The sequence below is a fragment of the Stegodyphus dumicola genome, chromosome 11 (assembly GCF_044657685.1).
Source record: "Stegodyphus dumicola isolate Sdum_Otavi_A_Nest chromosome 11, ASM4465768v1".
NCBI classification, from domain to species: Eukaryota; Metazoa; Arthropoda; class Arachnida; order Araneae; family Eresidae; genus Stegodyphus; species Stegodyphus dumicola.
This window is the reverse complement of record NC_140778.1, coordinates 87,049,572-87,070,828: the sequence shown is the minus strand read 5'-3', so window position 1 is coordinate 87,070,828 and position 21,257 is coordinate 87,049,572. Positions and strand designations below refer to the sequence as shown.

The 21,257-nt window shown below is 31.7% G+C and overlaps 1 protein-coding gene across 2 annotated transcripts in view; it reads right to left on the bottom strand.

The window, feature by feature from the left end:
• The window catches only part of peng (Pumilio and CPL domain-containing protein penguin), a 70,290-nt gene extending 57,092 nt beyond the window's left edge, over positions 1-13,198 (bottom strand). Inside the window, exons 1-3 of one of the 2 annotated variants that reach the window (XM_085826960.1) lie at positions 13,055-13,198; positions 8,253-8,342; positions 1,983-2,317 (exon numbers count right to left, since the gene is read on the bottom strand). In XM_085826960.1, the coding sequence (XP_085683086.1) occupies positions 1,983-2,317; positions 8,253-8,333 (416 nt within the window). In that variant the 5' untranslated portion in view covers positions 8,334-8,342; positions 13,055-13,198. The remainder of the gene's footprint in view (positions 1-1,982; positions 2,318-8,252; positions 8,343-13,054) is intronic. The other variant, XM_085826961.1, reaches the window with a different exon arrangement.
• Positions 13,199-21,257: the final 8,059 nt, after the last annotated feature.

Sequence of the window (21,257 nt, the reverse complement as noted above, 5' to 3'; positions counted from 1 at the left end):
AACATACCCAAAACAGGAAACACCCAAATTTTTCAATCTAAAATGCTAGAGCAAATGCTGAATGTTCCATGGTTTGTAAGGAATGAGAATATTCATAGTGATACTCAAATTCTACCCATCTCTCACTTAATGCAGCAACTTTCGAACAATTTATTAAAGATTCATTAATGCCGGAAACTCAGTGTTATATGCCTTGCCTGTTTATGACCCTGCAGTTGCATCCTCTAAAAAGAGATTGCATATGGTTCTATATGCAGAATGTCCAGCAATCCATTTAAAAGATGAAAGTATGAAAACACGAGGCCCTTGTGAATCCCTACTCCTTGTTCTTTTCCCTCCCGCCACCGAGCCTCAAATACAAAATGCATTGACTGCTGGAACACGTTTTATGCTCTTTTAATAAAGAGCCTTTCACAGTAGCATATAACTACACTTAATTGATAATTTCTTCTTTGTCCCTTCCTAGAAAGGATAGGTATTTAATTTTCATACCTCAAAAGGTGATTTTATCTCAACTTTTTAAAACTACTAATGTTGTGGACAAAATTTGACTGCATTCTCCTCAGTCAGCTGAGTACCGACTCTCTTATCCAACTCGCTTAACAGGTTCTTCCCTCCATCTTCCCAGACCCAAAGCATTTGTGAGGTTAAGTCACCGACCCTCTCAGGCAGTTCTGTTCTTGTGTTTTTTACACCACATAAAGATGATCACTGATCAAGGAGTTTTTCACTTTTATTTTCTATTCAAAATGTTGTTGATTACCCCTTCTAAATTGATTCTGGTCTTTAAGTTTCAATGCAAAATTTAAATGAAGTCCTTCAATGTTTTTACCTTTTTTCACACTACTTTGTTTTTACTTCGTTTCCAGTCCGAGAAGACAAATTGATTTAATATTATATTATTAAAAATACCAATTATGATTCATAACAATTATTAAAAAGTTTACAGGATTTTTTGTTTTGGAGAAAAAAGCTCCTACGAATTATTTCGCAGTTGGCTTTTGTTAGACAAAGCTCTTCTCAGAAACCCACTACGAGTTGATTCGTAGAGACATGCTTCGACTTTTTGCCTAGGTACAGCTAAAACATGCACTAAGTGACATCTTATTGGCACAAAAGTGGCAAGAAACTACGAGATAACTCGTATTTGGCGTCCTGAAGAAGAGCACTAATATGAGTTATCTCGTGTTGGGCAGTCAACGTGTTAAACCATTTAATTTGGCTTTCAAAATTTTTACCCCGTTTGATGAACTCCTCTTTTGAAGTAAATTTTTAATTTCTTAGACAATGTGGAGGTAAAGTCATACAGCCTATGTACTCAATTAATTCCTTCTTTGATTCTTCAAACATTTATCATCTGCAGTAGAACACCATTTTATAACATTAGTGAGAATTTTCTGAATCCTACATACTACAGTTCTGATTAACTGCAAAGTAATCTAAACTAAAAACCCATCTCATTTTCAAAAACTAGCAAGTGTAAAGCATGATGAAGAGTTGATTTCACTGATAAGGGAATAGTCCAAAAGAAAATAACGCCCATTAATTGAATGGAACTCAAAGTATATCAAAGTATGCCAAAATAATGTCCTACATTCTAAGCCACTCACTATTATCATATCACAAAAGTATTGTAAATAAGAACTGCAAAGAATGTAAATCCAAACTAATTACAATTTATTTACAAAAGGTTGTGAACATATAACGACATGATAGACGCGTGAAGACATAGTTTACAGTAAGCAGAAGTCATAAACACAGGATCCATATGCATGCAGCTAGTCTTTGAGTTTTGGTGGCAAAGGACAATGAATAACACACCAGAGTTCTATTGGATAATTCATATATTACAGAATGCTAATGAAAGATTTGCAATTTATATTCTAAGGTTTTCCATGTAAGCAAAAAATTCCCAGGCTTTTATACAAGCAAAAAATTAACAACAGAGCATTCAACTTAAAAATAATAACAAACTTAATTACCTTCGTAATTCTTCCCATAAAATTTTTAGAGTCTGTCCAATTTCAAAAGTTTCTAATTTTCCTTTTTTTGATAAACGATACTTTTTCCTATCTTTCAATGTCATACTGCTTTTTTTAGCCTTTTTGTTAGGTCCAGTACCTTCAGAACTTTCATTTTTCCTTTTATTGCTTCCTTCTTTTGGTGTTTCAGCTTGATCTTTCCCAAGTATGTTCCATTTTTTGTTATAGCCTGCATTAACATTCTTGTTTTGTTGAAACTTCTTCCTCTTAGCACTTTTATATGTATTTGATTTTCCTATTCCAAATGCTTCTTTCTTTTCAGAATTAAATTTAGTCTAAAGCGAAAAAAAAAAAATAATGTAGTTAAGTACACAATAATGTTCTTTTAAATTGAAATTTTCTTCAATTCAGTCATCATAACAACAAAACATATGGGATAATAAATTTATTTTTCGTATATGCTTATTGTTTACTTAAGCAATATATTACATATATCTTCTACTATATGCTTACAATGTTTTAAAACAATGTAGATGAACTCTGTAATCATATATTTAAATTTTTAGTTGGTAACTGGGATAACAGTAAAGTTTTTCAAGATGTTAAAATGGTTAGATAAAATTCCAAAAATTGGTGAGAATACAAAATTAAAATTTCTGATCCCACTATCCTCATTTAAATAATTTAGTGAAACACAAAATGCCTGACACAGAAATTAAGCCTTTAGGAATCATTAAATTTTCAAGTCATAAAAACGTATCTAGTCCTTTATTAAAGACATTTTACAATAATTCAAGTTACAAAAATGAAATATAAGATTATTTTTAATTTTAAAACAGCATATCAGTCACCATGATCCTGAAGGTTTCACATTTCAAAGTTGACTTTTTAAATCATCAGACCAACTGTAAATTGATATGCAGAGTAAATCTGAACAAGTGAGCAAAACATTTGGTGGCAATAGAAGGCAGCTATACAAGCAATATTCATCATAGAATGTATGGTCAGAATACAAGCAATGAGAAATTAAAGGGTAGTTTTCCATTGTCACATTTAAAGAATTAATACAACAATGAGAGGAAACGCTTCAGAAAACATTTTTTTTTTTTTTTTTTAACAGGAGTACACATACTCAAAGAAACTCCTCAAAAGACCTCCCACCAACTGTAATGTAGGCTTTGTAGCTGCGAGATACGAACTGACTACATTTACAAGTTCATGCGGCTTGGTTTTTCAGCACAGCTCATTAAAATTCTTAACTTGTACTTGGCAGGTAGATCCTTTCGAGTGCGAGTTAATCACGAATACTCTACTCCTCACCCAATGTATGCCAGCATCCCTCAGGGAAGTTTACTTTCACCTCATATGTTCAACATTTTTGTAAATGATATTCGTAAATCACCTAATGTTGATCTAGCTTTATACCTAATGTTGATTAGCATCTCTCAACATACCAACATCACCATGGTAATTTATGCACTGCAGAATTATCTTTCAAGCCTAGAGCTCTGGCTTGGATTGTGGAAAATCAAAATTAATGTTGCAAAATGTGCCGCCGCTTTGTTCAATCCAAAGAAATCACCCCAATTTACCTAACCTGCAATTATTCCGAAGACCAATTCCTTGGGTTTAAACTTATAAGTATCTAGGAGTGATACTTGATTCAAAATTAACTTAGCAACCTCGCATTCAAAAAACAATTTCCAATGCAAAGGTTGACAAATCCAATTACTGCCATTTTTTGCTAGAAAAAGTGACCTGTTCATGAAAAACAAGATTTTGCTCTATAAAATCAATGATAAGGCCTATTTTGACGTATGCAAGTCCCGTATGGGGCGCAGCAGCAATTACTAACAGGAAATATATAAAAATTTTCCAAAATATCATGCTTTGGCAAATTTACAAGGCTCTTTGGTTATGAATGAGGATATTCAGAATGGTGACAAAATTCTTCCCTTGAATCATTTTATACAGTGATTTACAGTAAACTTTTACAAAAAGATTCCGTTGATCGGAAACTCTGTTCTCCATTTTTGTTATCTATCATATCATCGAGAGAAAGACCCAGAACTACTCTGGAAAACGCATATTATGTGTTACCATTTCCTAAGAGGCATTCCTATGGAGACGATGGTGCCTCAAACAGGGCTGTGGAGTCGGGCAGATTTTGGGGTAAAAGGAGTCGGAGCTGGAGTCGCTAAAAACAGGTCGACTCCGACACCAGTTTTTGTTGGAAAGTTTGAATTTGACATGAAATTAAAATGAATTGAAAAAAAAATTACTGACAAGCTGAGTTATTATTTTTATTTATGGAGTATATAGATTAATAAATAGTTATTTTATATTTTATTGACATATTAATAAATAAATATAAGGGAGGAGGATGGATGTGATATTTGCCATTAGTGATTAAACTGACTCATTTAGTTACAAATCTCACTGGTAAACTTAGGTAAGCAGCAACTCCCAAAATTGATGTCATTCTTAGGAAGCAAGCAGGAAAAGGAGCAATTATTGATCAAGCAACGCAATAAGGAAGTACACATTTGATGATAAAGAGGGTTTTAGAATTAAGAACTGTTTTAGAAGATGTAGATAACCCTAACGTTTCACTAACAGAAAGACTGTGGAATGATCTTGCAAAATCGGAAACTCTTCTCTTTACATCATATATAGCCACAAAAAGGCTGCCATCTGAAGCATTAACAGGAGGCGAGAATGGAAAAATGGGATGTTTGTCCTTTCTGAAATGGAGGGTTTACTGCAGAGGGAATCATTTCTTCAATGAAGAAAAGAGAAACTAGTTTGCTAGACAATGAGATCTTGCTGGGTTCAATATATGTAGATCTAAATTTTCTTGGACACCGAATTTTCTTGGATGACAGACAAATTAAAAAGGCAAAGAAATCCACCAACGAACTTTCAATAAGAATGAAATTATTCTCAGAACAATTGGAGAATTTGAAACAGGACAGTCAAACTGCAAACATTGTTACTGAGTCTCCATCATCCTCTTCCAGTGATGAATTAGATTTTGAGAAATATTTTTGGATAATATTGAAAAGGCTAAGGCAAAGCGAATGAAAATAAAGAACCAAGAGCTTTAGAAATATAAAAATGAAGAAACACAAACAAGATTTCTACACGGCCTTTGAAGAAGTAGAAAAATATGATTGCGCTTGCAATCATATTTTTTTCAAACCTCTTTTAGAACTTACAAAAATCTGCCCTGAAAAGTTAAAAGAAGTAGCCTTAACAGTAACAGTCTTCTTCCTACTTAAGTTAGTATGGAAAGACTCTTCTCAGCTCTGAAGTTTACAAATCGGATCTATGGCCCTCCAACAAAGATCTTGCCGAAGCTATACTGTTTCATAGAAATAATTAATGCCAGTTTTTCCATTTCATAATAAATGCTAATTAATATAAAAAATTTGCTATGCCATCAATTTTTTTTCTATAGCATTTATTACTTCTTTTATATTAAAAAAAAATAAGTTGTAACCCATGTGTACATGTTTACATATATATATAAATATGAGGGAGGAGTCGGAGTCTTTAAAATTCCAGGAGTCGGAGTCGGTCATTTTTCCTACCGACTCCACAGCCCTGGCCTCAAAGCTATCATTCTATTCATATATATTTATCAGTCACACTGGGTATACCAGTGTCAGACTAAAAGCAGATGTATAGACTGGTATTGCCAGTTTGGTGGTTTCAATGACACCTCTTAACTGCATTTACTTACAAAACTATTAGGACCTTCTGCTTTGGAGACCATTTAATCAACCAACACATCAAGGAATGAAATATTTTTTTCTTTTGTATAAATTCATCTAAGTAAAAGAAAAACCATGAGTAAACTATGCAAATATATGATAGTCACAATGCTGGAAACATTTCCAAAATTAAAGATAAAACAGGGAAATGCAGCAGTAGTCACTGAATTCTTCACAGACACGAATTAGCCTTGAGAAAAATACTGAGCTTATGATAATACTAAATAATGCCACTAAAAAATAAGACCCAACCTCTTAAATCCACATTCTTCAAACTGATGTATGAAGACGTAGCTAGCCACCATCAGTCCTCTCTGCTGTAACAACAGCCCACAAGTTGCCAAATGGTTAAGGCTGCTAAATATACTGACAATCCAGCCTGGGTTTGATCCCAAGAAAGTAGATGGGCTGCAAGGTTGGTTTTCATCATTTTCCCTGTTTTGTAATGTGAATACAAGCTAGTTTCCTTATAAAATCCTCCATAAAGGCATCTCTTCCCTTAGGCAGATAGCGTGTGTGTGCTTTACCACATTTGAATAAATTCTGCTGCATATTAAAAAGTAAAATGCCTTTGCACAGGAAAAGCTTTCACATGTTCAATGGAACTGCATACACAGGTAGCAGCATTTCTCACAGACCATCACATTCTGTTAGTGACGGTTTTAAATGATGAAGACTTGGTGTGCAAAATAGCATATTTGGCTCTTATTTTCAGCAAAGTGAATGTAATCAATCTATCATTACACAGAAGAAAGTGCCACAGATTTTGACACAAACACCAAAGTGCCTTCTTTCAAGAAGAAATGAATGTAATGATTAGAAAACATGAAAACTGGAAACACCACCTACTTACATCTTATAAAAAGCTTTTTTAATAACATCAGGAACCAAGACAATACGCAAATATATATATATATATCTTCAGGCACATGATGCTTTGAAAGATTCATTTGAACATTACTTTGCATCAGCTCTAGCGAATCTGCTTGATGGCTTTAAATGGGTATTAAATGTGTTGAACATGGAAGGGGTGCATATATGGCCACATTTTGCAAATATCATGTACGTTGATTATCATGCACTGGTAAAAAATGAGGAAAAAGCTGATATACAGTACAAAGTCTTTAATCTGGATGTCCATAATCCAGAATGATCTATAATCCGGACCTCAAAGCTACAAACTTTCTGCACATGCATAAACAGCATGCATAGCATTTATGTGCATGTATAGCATTTATGCATGCGCATAATACGTTTACACATGCGCGCTTAATGTATAACGGACGGTATAAGCTAGGCTAAAATTATCTATTTCATCTAATGTTGCAGATTGCATTGTTCCTTAATCTTCTAATTGGATCCGGCTTATTATTTTTTGCAGACTGTTAGAGCAATTTTATATAAAAAGTAACCTTGACCTTTGATTATGTCAAAAAGAGTTTCCGATTCTGGAGCTGCCAATGGATCTACAAAGCCAAAGCGTGTTTCTATGTGCATCAAACAAAAAGTGGAATTGCTGCAAAAAATGGATAAAGGCATGAAGAAAGTGACAGAGAGGTTAGTGAAAACGAAAAAATTTCGAATGACTAGTTAGTTGGTATTCTCGCCACAGCAATTACAGGATTTGAACAGCAGAACTTTGTAACTGAACAAGAAATTATGTCTGTTTATAGAATTAAAGAGAAAGTATTAGCATATAAAACAAAGCAACTTAAACAACTTACATTGAAAGAAATGTTTAATAAAGTAAACAAATAAACATTAAGCTTTTTTTTTTTTTTTTTTTTTTTTGGTAAATTTTTATACCCTTTACATCATAATTGCTTTTTATTTCATAAATTACGGTTTCATATTTTTAATTTTATAATTTCTGCATGCCATCTTACCAGATTTAAATTGATGATCTATAATCTGGAAAAACCCCTAATCCGGAATAGCCGAAATCCCGACGAGTCCGGATTAAAGACTTTGTACTGTATTCTGATACATTTCAAAATTTTTAAAACATGATTTTACGGCCTTTGTACAATTGCTTAGATCTCTTATCCTCTCCCCCTGTCTATTACCTTGTAAGATGTAAGATGAGCTAAAGGGATGCTATTGATTTTAAAAACAGCTCTGTGAGACAAACAGTTTATGAACTGTTGTTCTAAGAGAACCTTATTCACATTACACACGGGGTACTAAAATTACAAAACCAGCCATGTCATTCACTTAGCATCAAACCCAAGTCAAACTACCAGCATTTAAGAGTTTTAACAAAGCAGCCACTATGAGGCCTTAAAATAATTCAGACATAGTCTGATAAAACTTAAATTGCACTAAAAACATTCCAACGTTTACAATGATTTAAACTTCCGCCTACTCTTTTCAATTAAAATAAAATCTGAAGCATTACCTAATTTTACTGTTGTCCACATTTAACATATAAATGTATTGCTTTAATTTATTAGCAATGATATTTTTAACATAAGAATATTTAAAATTAACTCACACTTTTTTTGTCCGAACTGGGAGAATTCTTCCATAATTTCACTTGCTTTGGTTTGACAGCATTCTGTTTTTGTGTCTGCATTTTGTCTAACTAGAAAATATAGAACTCAATTTAGAACATTAAAAAAAAAAAAAAAAAAAAAAAAAAAAACCCACTCAACAGTTGTTCATTTACTCTTAAGCTATCAATGCGATATTTTACACAGGAAAAATCGACCTTCAATTGGCTGTGATTCAACATAAAACTCAGAAGGGTAGAGTAGACTTTAAGGTACCCCTTGTATTATGGCGAAGTTGTTGTTTGATTTATCGCCAAGTTGTTGTTTCATTTATGGTAGCCTGAGTAGTTGAATGTTATGGAAACCGTATTGTGACGTAATCGGGTGCATGATTCTGGGAAATTTTGAATCATGGCATGTTTTGTAAGCATTTTTGTGGTGTATGTTAAAACCGTTTAGATGGACTTGAATGGGTTTGTAGGAAGAAAGGTTCAGATGGTCACTATGTGAAGTGTTCGATCAGAAAGAGTACCTGGTTTGAAAAAAGTCATTTGAGTATGATTGATATTTTGATTTTTACGTGGCTCTGGGTGTACGAAGCGAACTCGAAAATCATGGTAAGTGAGTATTTGCTTTTGGTAGTGCTTAAATGTATAACATGTTTTTCCTTTTTTTATGTTATTTTATTGTTTGGTTTAAAATGTATTTTATTGAGATTATGTATTTTTTGTTTGCCTATATTGTAGAATTTGGTGCTCCTTTGACTTTTTAAGTGAAAATATATCGATGTGTACATGGACAAAGTAAAGGAAGTGCACAATGCAAGTTTGTGCAATTCTGGGATTTTTTTAAGTGAAAATAGGTTGACGTGTACATAGATAAAGTTAAAAGAGTGCGCAATGCCATTTTTGTGCAATTCGGGGATTTTTTTTTTAAGTGAAAATAGGTCGACGTGTACATGGATAAAGTCAAAGGAGTGCGCAATGCCATTTTTGTAAAATTCGGGTTTTTTTAAGTGAAAATAAGTCGATGTGTACATGGATACCGAGTTTGTGCAATTATTTGTCTTGTTATTTTGGCTTTGTGTAGCGACGATTTTTGACGCAAAAATCGCCGCAAGCCAAAATAACAAGTCAAAGAATTGCACAAAATCGGTATCCATGTACTGCCAAAAATCGCCAAGGGGTACCCTAAACTATACTTTTACCACTCAGAACAAGTTTACTTCTAGATGAAAAGGGCCCCACTTGCAGCTGCAAAAAGTCGATCAAAAATTCATTTTTGCTTAAATTTATGCTTGACGCTGGCATGTATTTCTTCTACACTCTCGGAATATTAATACTAATTAACTGCATAATACTGGGGATCACATGAACTGTTAATGCAAAATCAACATTAATTTGATAGCAGTTATAAAACAAAAAAGAGAGTAACAACTAATATAATAATTAATCAAACATAAAAATATAAAATAGTGGTTTATGAAATAATAAAGCATTTATGACTTTAAGAGAATCAAAATTTATTCATTAAAATAATAAAAAAAAAGCTCAATATTTATTTGCTTTACTTAACATTTCTTTCAAAGTAAATTGTTTAAGTTGCTTTGTTTTTACACTATTACTTTTTCTTTAATTCTACAATTAGATATAATATCTTTTTCAGTTACAAAGTTCCACTGTTCAAGTCCTGTAACAGCAGTATCAAGAATTTCTACTAAATTGTCAGTCGAAATGCTGTTATTCTCAAAAACATTTCTGTCACTTTTTTCATTATTGGTAGTACTATTTTCTGAATCTAGAACTATACTACAGATTTTGCAATCTGTTAGCTGGTTGGGGCATTGTCGTCTCAATTAAAAACGTCTGTTATATTATCTTAATTTCTTACAAATAACGTTATTACATTTCTCACACAGAAATACTCTCATTTGTGAATTCTAGTAAATACCTGAGAATTTGGTTGATCTTTACATTATGGTAACTTGGCAATTTTTTGGCAAAAATTTGGCAACCAACTCTCCTACAGCAAACCTCTATTTTTTTTTCCCCGCCGCCATTTTGTCTTCACGAAGTAAAGACATGTTTCTTTTCTTTTTATCTACTGAACACTTCTTCCAACAATCTACTAGCCGAATTACACTTATGCTAGAAATTTTATCAAACAAAACTGCTTAATCATGACAAATATTCACTGCAAAATTGGGAAAAAGTGCACAATACCATACTCCTTACGGGTTTTTCAAAATAACACATACACATAAACCATGTACACGTCAACTTATTTTTACTTAAAAAAACATCCCAGAATTGCACAAAAATGGCATTGCGCACACTTCACTATATCCATGTACACTGCTTTTTTCTCATAAATTAGAAAAATTTCACGAAAATACATGACAATTTTCTCAATCTTTAAACCCGGTAAAAAGAACATATATGAAATTACCTGATCGCGAAAAAGTATTTACCCTTTACAAATATGAACATTTCCACATATAAAATAAATAAAATATCCAAAAACTTTTACCTCTAAATCATCTATTACATTATACACGTTACCAACGAATTCATACCGCAAGCATTACAAATACTTAGTATCAAATATTTAAATTATTTCCATGCACGTTTATTTCAACTTAAACGTATACCAAATTCCTACAAACATAAAATTCACAAAATAACTATCATTTAATTAAAATATAATTAAATTCAAAAACACTACTTAAAATATAAATGAGCACATACATTAAATTAATAAAAATTACCTTACAATCCTAATTACTTTAAACTAAATCATTGCTAATAACAATTTTCCCAATAATACCAAATTCCTTTCCACCTTACATTTAGAACAATGTATAAAAATAATATCCTCAAATAATTAAAAATACTAACTTACCTAATCTTCTTCAGAATCTTGATTACATGGCGGATACACTTTTCTAATTCTTTCAATAAAATTATTGAAAGATTTTTTGTGCGAATTTTTCCTCCATACTTCCTCCGCTAAATAAAAAGCAAACTTCTCTTTATCACAATGCCTAAATACCCATTTCGAATTCACTTTAGTTAGGGCCATAGGATCCAAAAATTAAACAACACTGTTTCACACAACACAGAATAAAGCTAAATACAAAATTTCCACATTTTTTCCCGATTTCTTCCCTTTTCCGATTAAAGAACCGTAATTCGTCCATTAATATCACATGACCTCTCATTTCCCTCACGCAAAATAATGCGTAATCGGAACTGAGTACTGCTCACATTATTACCAAAGTCCCAGGTAGTAACCTTTATCGCCTCCAAAATGTCGCCAAAATACCAGTTACCATATTGTAAAGATCAACCGAGAATTTTACTCACACACAAGAAATTTATTGCTGCTCTCGAGTTCTTTTGCAACCTTGTTAATTTGAAACATTTTTTATTTTGCCAACCTTTTCATGTCACACACCATAATTGCCTTTTCCATTTTTCTTTCTCTCCATCCATAACAGAAGGTTTAATCCTAGTATGCGGTGCACACGGGATTTGGCTACTTTTGGCGACTTTATGATGAGCAGTAAAAATGGGACATGTACGATGAGTAGTAAACAGGTCATTCAAAGAATATATATAGTATATATTATGTATGTACACACATAGTATATAGTGTATAGTATATAGACGTTCTTTGGATCATTTTTGGTGTTAGTGATAATTTTCAAAATAGCGACGTTCTTTAGATCATTTTTGGTGTTGGCGATAATTGTCAAAATCACGCCAAGGCTGCATCGTATACTAGGATTTTACCTAACAGAAAAGTAATCCTCTTACCTAGCTGCCAAATATACTTACAATATGTAGCCATTTAATATTAATTTATTACTTCAAACACATACGACATAAGGCGCAATCTGTCACATTTTCATATTTCCCAACCCTACAGCCAGTTCTTAGTTTCCATACACAGAACTTTATTCATATAATATAATTAGGACAAGTTACACTAATCAAGACAGCCAGCAGAAAAGTTATTTGTAACAGCTAAAGGTAGATATAAATATGTCACATTACTATGCAAGATTATCACATTGTATTTATATACATACGTAATTTAAAATTCACGATCTTTTGCATTACTTTCTATCAATACTTATCAGCAATTATGCTGTACCCCCATCTGAAGAGAAGAATATTTGAAAATGTTCCCTGAGCGATACAGATTTCATGATTCACTATTTTTGTATGTAATATACTGAAATCTTTTGTTTTCATTACAAACTCTAAAGAAAAAAGCTGTGAAAAATTAGCCACAGCTGGTTTTCAGAATCTTGTAATACAATATAAAATTTCTCCAGCTTTCTGATTAACTACGGTTTTACTATTTTACTCAAATATAACACACACCTTCATATTTTTCGTTTGATTAACTTATTCCATGATTTATTATAATTACGCATTCTTATCATGTATTATTTGATGCATAATGCAAATCAATTAAAATTAATTCACAACTGCTTTTCCAGAACCACGAAAATATAAAATCAACACTTTTGTATTTAAAAAAAAAATAACCACGAAATTTAACCAAGGCTTGAAAAAACATCCGTTATTCAGTCGCAACCAGACAGAAATGTTAACGACAAAAACAATTTTTGTAAAAATTTAATATTAAAAAGAAATGACAAATTACAATTTAAAAATAACTTCGAATTTACACTTTTGGTTTTCTGTAACACTTACGTCAAACAAATATAAAATTTTTAAAGACGCAAAATATGTTCTGTCAGCTTAGTAATCCATAAAAATTACAACTGTACCTTTTTGTTTTTCCTCACATCCAATAACAATATAACTTTAAAATTTTCAGCTTGAAACTCGTTATTATAGTGATTTTCAGTGCGAAACACGTTGATTTTGTTTATGTTACTTGAGTTGAATTATCGCAGGGCTACTTGAGGAAAAATATTTGAGGCTATATTACAGCATTCATTCACGCTAAGTCTACGGCATAAATTATTTGAATAACATTGACAATTTCATTAAAGATGTAGATATTTTAATAATGTTCAAATTAAAATTTCAAGTTCGAAACATAAGTAACAAAGCCCGCAAAGCTACAGCATATACTTAAATTTTCAAAAACAGAGGAAGCAAGAAGAAGATTAAAGTTGTGCCATTTTTTTCCACTGGGCATTCCATGCTCCTCTTGCTTTGTGCAGTAAAAATGTAATTTTTATTTGTGCTGCCTCTAATATTTACTCTTAACATCAAAATTTCAATATCTCACTTCAAATACAGGAAAAAGTGTATATGACGTGGTCATCTACCAAACTGAAATGATGCAAGACTTGACCAAAGCAATTAAGAAATTCTATTTCGGCCTTCAGTGATAACCAGCTGAGGCGAAAGATGTCCAAAAATAATTTTATCACCTGGTTAAAAATATCGCAATTCTATGCAAAAGATCGCAATTAGTATCACAATTCCATGCATACGCTTTCAGAATACTTTTACAAACGCAATTTCAAATAATTCGAAGTACCTTAATTCAGAATAGCTAATGAAGAAAAACCTCACCTCTAAAAATTATTCAAAGAATACAAGTGATTTTAGCAATTAGGAAAAAAATTACTTAACAGAAACGTAATAAAAAAGGTATTGAAGTTTATTATAAAAACGCAACTGAATAGACTTGCTAAGTATCACTCCTATTATTTGAAAAGGCTCTAACAAAGGAGCTTTTCTAGCTCCTAACAAAGGAGCTTTCATTGTTCCTTGAAAGTATACTCCTTTATATTTCATTTAAAAACTGATATTTGCTTAACAAGTCAAAAATTAGTCCATTAATTGCGACGGTACTTCAGAGATGTGGCTTTATTCAAATAAAGCTCACGCAGTGAATTTTTAATGTTACTTTGCCCAGCATTTAGAATTAATAATTTTTAAAATTATTTCAAATGTCATCGTTAATATGGTTCTGAACTCGTCGTTAATACGGTCTTAAAATTCCGTTTCAGTATCATTTTTCAAAAATCCAGAAATCAAAATTTGGTCTCACCGTAATAGGTTTGATCCCAGGGGCATGGGCTTCTGACGGTAGAAATAAAATGGGATCTTAGACATCCATCAACACAGCAATGTCCTTAATTAAGAAGAAAAGCGGCAGATTGACTTGAAAAAAGGGAGGAAAACCGTGATTATCCAGCAGAAGCCTTAAAAATAGTAAATTTTGTGAAACGCCCACGCACTACAACGATGGAGATATATCGAAGCTAAACAGAATGGGCTGATGAAAAGATGTGTCAGTAGTGAAGTTTCTATACCATTGAAATCATAGCAGTAATGCGAATCAGTTGGATGATCATGAACGATGTTTACACGTGGGAAGCAACAGCTTCAGTGCACATTAGACAGAAATTGATAGGTCATTGCTTTTCCCAGAAAGAATAAAGGGCAGTTTATTGGATACGATTCCTCCGAAAATACTCTCGGAGACTTCATGTCCAGTACACCACTGTGAGACACAGGTAGAATATCGGGGCAGCGTAATAGTTTGTAACATGGCTTTAGCTTATATAATACTAGTAGGTATTAGGGCATTCCCTAAATGCAAATGATTATTTCTCAATTGCTTGTATATCAAAATAAAGGATGATTGTGTTCTAAAGCAACAAAAGCTTCAGCAATAGTCATTACTATCACCGCATAATGCACCAAGTAATCCTGACAAAATTGTTCACGAATGGTTTGAGGCGAATCGTGCAGCTACTATTTTATTAATTATTGCTGTTGTTGTTGCTAATGCTCACTACAGTCAGCCCAAGGCGACAAAATTCCTGGTGGCAAGGAGCTCAAGTTGACAAGAGATCGAGAGGACTTTCGACTCGTGGCATATTTAGAGTGTCCCCATGCTGCACAGATACTATACATTTACAAACGTCCATACCTTCTCCGGGATTCGAACCCAGGCCCTTTGGTAGGGCACTCAGCGACGCTAACCACTATACCGATTGGGCGGCATTAATTACTTCAGTTATTCAAAAATTAAAGTGGACTGAATATCTTCAAATAACATCAATCAACGTGTTAGATATAGGATTCTGTATTACGGAATCTGCAAGATCTTGAATATGCACAGAAGTTTGCATGATCGTAAATGTATCCTGCAATGTCTTGCTGATGTGACAAATGAATGTAGCAAAACTTGCATTTTTTTAGACTCTTCAACAGGAGAGTAAAATTTAAGAGTAATGATGAATGGAACTTGGAACTTAACTCACTTGTCCTTTTCAACAAAGTAAAGAATTTATAGAATCAGAAATCTTTACTCAGAGAGTTTTGAAATAGTATTAAGAATCAAATAGCTCTGATTTGCAAATTAAGGGCGACAATTTTATTGGTGTTACTGCTCCGAAATCGTTTTCCAGAGAAATATGCAATACTATAATAATAAAATAAAACAACTTGGATCTATTTCAAATTATTGTAATTGCAAAGTAGCTTTCAATAGAAATATGTTTTCTTGTTCAATTGGTACAAATACACGATTCAAAATTTTAAATATGCAGTGAATTTTAAAAAAACTGCATTTTTCCTATGCCAAAGCCCAAAATCTTTGCCATTTAGTTTTCTAAATTATGATTCTAAACTCTCATAAATTATATTCACGAAATAAAATGAAGGGAAATAAGAAAAGAAAATATACAAAATCGTATGGTTACCTTTTAAATTCCTGCATTTTACAACTTTTAAAATGGTACTAGAAAACAGTAGTTTTATCACAATATATATATTTTTCATCTTGGAATGAATCTCTAATTGCCGTACTGATGTAGGTCAACAGTGAAAAAGGAAATAGAGACAAAGGAAAAAGGGCAATGCAATATCTTTCAGAATATTTAAAAAATAATTCTGAGGATTTTATTACACCTTTCAAATCAAATAATTTATTAACATTTTCTAATAGTTTATTTAAAAAGCTATTAATAATAAAATTTATTAATATTCAAAACTTATTCGAGAAATACTGTATAAATAATTTCATTACTAAAGTGATTCATTACATACTTTTTTTTTACAATAAATAAATCACATACAAATGTAACTTTTCTTTTTTTCAATTTACATTAAAAAATGTAAGCAAAACTATGCATTCCAATATCTGCTAATCTTTTATGTTAGTTTAGATGACCATGACAAAACATGTATTGCCTATTTACCTACAGGAACCATTTGATTACTTGGATTTAGTGATCTCATCTACTTGGGCTCCTAATGCCAAAGGAAAACTGATGAAACCACTACACGGTATTTGGAAAAAATGCATCGCTTACTTTTGTCTTTTCGATGCCTCTCCAATTAAGTACAGCTCGTCTGTATCAGAAAAACTAAATTTAGGCAAAAATTAGCATTAAATAAACTTTTTTTTTTTTTTTTTTTTTTTTTTTGTGCAAATGAATACCTTCTGATTATAAACTTCTTTCTTGTATGTCAGAAATTGGACTGGTAGAAAAGCAGATGAGGGTTATATGCTTAAAAGTAAGTTTGTCTTGATGAAGGCTTTCATTAAGAAACTGGCTGGTACTAGAAATATCTCGTGGTCAGGAGAAAACTATACAAGACCGGAGAATGAATAGTTATTGTATAATATATAAAGTAATTTCTAATAAATTAAAATATGTATATTGCTGTATGCATAAGGATTACTAATAAATTGAATGCATGCAGAACTGGTGATAACTTTATAAAATTTATTTTAAAAAAAGAAACACTTCACAGTTATGAAACTTTCCACAAAAATACTCGTACAGCTCTTTACAGCAGTACACAGTACAGGAGAGAATATGTCTCTTGGTTGTTGTTAGTTCAAGGCTGAACTCAGAGTATTGAGATAGTCATGAGAGCTTTACCTTTTAGATGCACTTTGCATTATGCTGTGTTTAATGTCCTTAGTAGTTTGAAGTACAATTACTGATTGTACTTCGTGATACTGTGAAGAGCTGCACGAATATTTTTGTGGAAAGTTTCATAACTGTGAAGTGTTTCTTTCGGTAAAATAAATTTTTATCAAGTTATCAACAGTTCTGCAGGGATTCAATCTATTATGCAACTGTGTATGCATGCAACAATATACATATTGTAATTTATTAAAAATTAATTTATGTTTCACTACACCATTTCACACAGTTAGCTGCTACCATTTAAAAAATAATTACAAAGTTTAAGGAGAAGAGTTTATGAAGGAAGAGGAAGCTTCAGCTTCCGGGAATTGCTATATTTATATATATATAAATGTGATGACGCAGAAAACCGAGTGCATAGATGTTGATCCATAAGGGGGGGGGCAGCTGAAGCAGATTTAATATTCCTGTTTAATTAAGTTTTGCAACGACAAATAACTTGGCTCATTAATCATGCCTGTTGAGAATATTTATAAATTTGACAGTTTTGCAGTAAGAAGAGAAGCAGAAAGCCACAGTCTAGTTAGGCCAAGGAGCATAGGCAAATGGGATGCGTGCAGAATAAAATTTCAATCCATAGTGGATTAGTCTCAATTTCAATACATTTTGATTAGATAATCAATAATGCTTTAAAATTATTATCAGCTGTTTTGAGCTGTAGTTCACAAAACCTTTACATCACCAGGCTTATGTAAAACTGTTACATGAAATGGATTAATCTGGAAATGGTGCAGCCTATAAAAGTTTATCATGAGCAATTAATGTTTTTAGAACGTAAAGAGGAAATATTTAGATTAAAACAAAGAGGTAAGAGGCTATTGCAAATTTAACTTAGAATTTTGATTTACATATTTTTGTATCTTAATATATATAATAATGATAAATACTTGATCAATGACGATAATAGATCAATGGAGATAATTATTTGGTTTATTAATTTTCTTTTTCAAAGTTTGAATTTTTGTTATTCATGACTTAATTTCAAATACCTTTCAAAATCTTTTTCATGATTTAAATTAAAGTTACCTTAAAAAGCTTTTTTCATGATTTAAAATTTTATTTCATTCAATATATACATACATAATACATAGTGTAACAAAAGAAAGTTTAGCAGATTAGCAAGACATTTTGAAGTAGACAACGGCTTTTCACTAAATTTTATAAGCAACAGATCAGAACTTGAAGTATGCAAATGTTGCAGGTGAGAAACTGCTAAATGCAAGAGAATGATTCATGGACTGTAAAGAATTTTAGTAATCTGTCCAGTTATTTAGTAAATTTTCTTTAATATCTTTAACAACAGCATCTCCAGAAGGATTTTCTGACCCAAAAGCTACACATGTATATTTGTACAATGAAGATAAACAATATTTCTCAGTTTGAGAACTAGCTGAACTCTCAGTATTCAAAGATGTTCTACATCCTGTCATATCATTCATATAAATAAATGAACTTTCAGTAATGGGTACAAGTTAAAATAGTAAGCAAGTTAGCAAGTTAAAATAGATTTAATCATTTTAAGTTAAAACAGTAAGCAAGTTAAAATAGATTTAAACATTTTTTTTTAATACAGGGCATTTGTTTTCTTTAGCCAGAATGCTTTAGCCAACTTTCCAATATCAGTTTCCCCCCCCCCATTTCTATACAACACAAACAGCAAAAGTAACCTTCCTCTATCAGATATGAGCAAAATTAGTTTGCTCACACAAGAATTTTGATCTCTCACTAAATTTTATATAGCTTAAAATTTAAATTTTTATAATCTCTGAATGGTATATTTGTTTTAAAACTAAATTTGAGAATAATAATGAGTCTACATTTCACAAATAGGAAACTGCAGATTTAAAAAAAGCAAAAAATTCTGAAACAGAATCATCCCTGCAATATCAACTGTCAGAAACACAAAATAATAATTTTTGAAAGAAAAATCCTAATACTACAATAATTTGCTGGACAACCTTAAATCAATACGAGATATGCAGAAAAGTAAAAAAAGAAGTAAACAGAGCAGTTGTTGCACACAACTGCACAGCAATGAACACAATTCATTAAACTATTTCTTTTATGATCATGCTAAACTTCATAGTCTTGATACAGCGAATAGTCGTCATGCATGGAATCATTCAAATCAATTCTTTGGCTATTTAAATATAAAAATATTCATAATACCATGAAATATTTAAAATCATTAAAAACTATGCAAGTGCTATGAAATTTTATTAGAGTAAATTATTTTTTTTGGGGGGTGGGCTATATTTCACAAATGTTCAGCATTCTACTTTTAACTGATGTAGCAGATATCAATTCAGACTATATATGTCTTTCACATATTCCAAAGCCGGTTGATAACATAAAGAAATAAAGGTGAAGAAGACTTATTCCCTTACAATTTTTCCTTATACAAGGATTATTTCCTTATACAAGGATATTACAAAAACAGCCCCTAAAAATGGATATGATACATAGGTGAGGAGATAGAAGTGTTTATTTGATGTCCTTCTCGGTTTTTGGATTTATTTGTGCATTACTTTAATCTGTGGGAGTTTATTGAGCACACTATCCTTATGCCTTCACTTAAAAACAATCTATAACCATCTTTTCTCCAGTCAATCCTGGATGCCTCCAGGATTTTCAAAACCATATCACTAATGCTAGGGTCAACAATGCCAAGTGTCAGCCAAAATGAGTTTTCACAAATGGCTATCATTTCAGCAACAGAAACCACACTAAACATTTGTAAAATATGTAAAATGAGAAAAAAATAGAAGGCACACATATTAATGTGGGATTTAAAATCATGCATGAAAAAATGCAACTGTTGCTTGGCATAGATTTTGGGAGGAAGAAGGAAAAAAAAAAAAAAAAAAAAAAAAAAAAAAAAAAAAAAAAAAAAACCTAGCAATTTCAAGGATAAAACAGAGGACCCTCTTTTTCAGGAGCCCCCCCCCCAAAAAAAAAGTATCATTGCCTTCAACAATGATAGTTTTATTCAAAATCTGCATCAACAGTGGTTTTTTTTTACTTAATAATTTTAAATAAAAAAATTTAATAAGTTTGATGCTATTTCAGCATAATAAAATTTAGTATTGGTTGCATAGTTCATTTAAAAGGAATTCATAAAATACTCCACATGGTTACAATAAATCAGTATAAAAGTGCATTTTGAGTTACATCCTCAGTTAATGTAACAACTGTCTAGACATTAATTCTGTTTCTTGCTTCAAAGTAAGATGGCTGCATACGTATAACTCAGCTGGAAAACGGTTGGTTTCAGAAGGCATTTGGAGGAATAAAATGAACTAGTAAAACAAGGTTAACATTTTGCATAACACTGTGATGCAGGTTTTCCAAAGTCCTCAATGAAATGTTTAGGTATGTACAATCACCTTCTTAATCAAAACAAAGAACACTGAGAATTTTTAATTCGTCAGTGACTTGAAATAAAAAAATTTAGTGGATAGTATTGGCTTTCAAATTCTCCAGATCTGAATCAAACCAGATAGCTCAGGAATTAATTGCAGCTACGCAATAACCTGCTACAGTTTGGAGCAAATTATGTCGCTGATAAATCTACTTTTGGTGCAATTGCTGTAATAATAAATTTTTAAAAATACACTGTAGTAAATTGCTACAAAATATTTAAAAAAGAAGCAATTTACAACAATCCACTTCAAAAGTTATACCAATTCAAAGCAGCACATAATAAAAAGGCTAATCGTTTTCACATATGTATAATAATTGCATTAAAAACTGGAATTGCAAGCTTTTTGAATTCAGAATTAGCATTATCAAAATCAATCATTATTGCCATTCATTTAAACTATTTACAAAAGCTTTTTCCAATCAAAAAAAATTTAACTTAGTTTTGGCAAAGAACTTGCAGACATTAAGTTTCTAACAGTTATTTTAAGTTTAAACAAGTTTTACGGTCTATTCTTGTTTCCCATCTACTAGTCTCTACTAGAATGAATTTTTAGTATTGCATTTTCTGCAAATAAATTAGAAGTATTTAAGGAAATTTCAGTTTACTTTGAGAGAAAGTGCTTAGTGGAGCATGTTT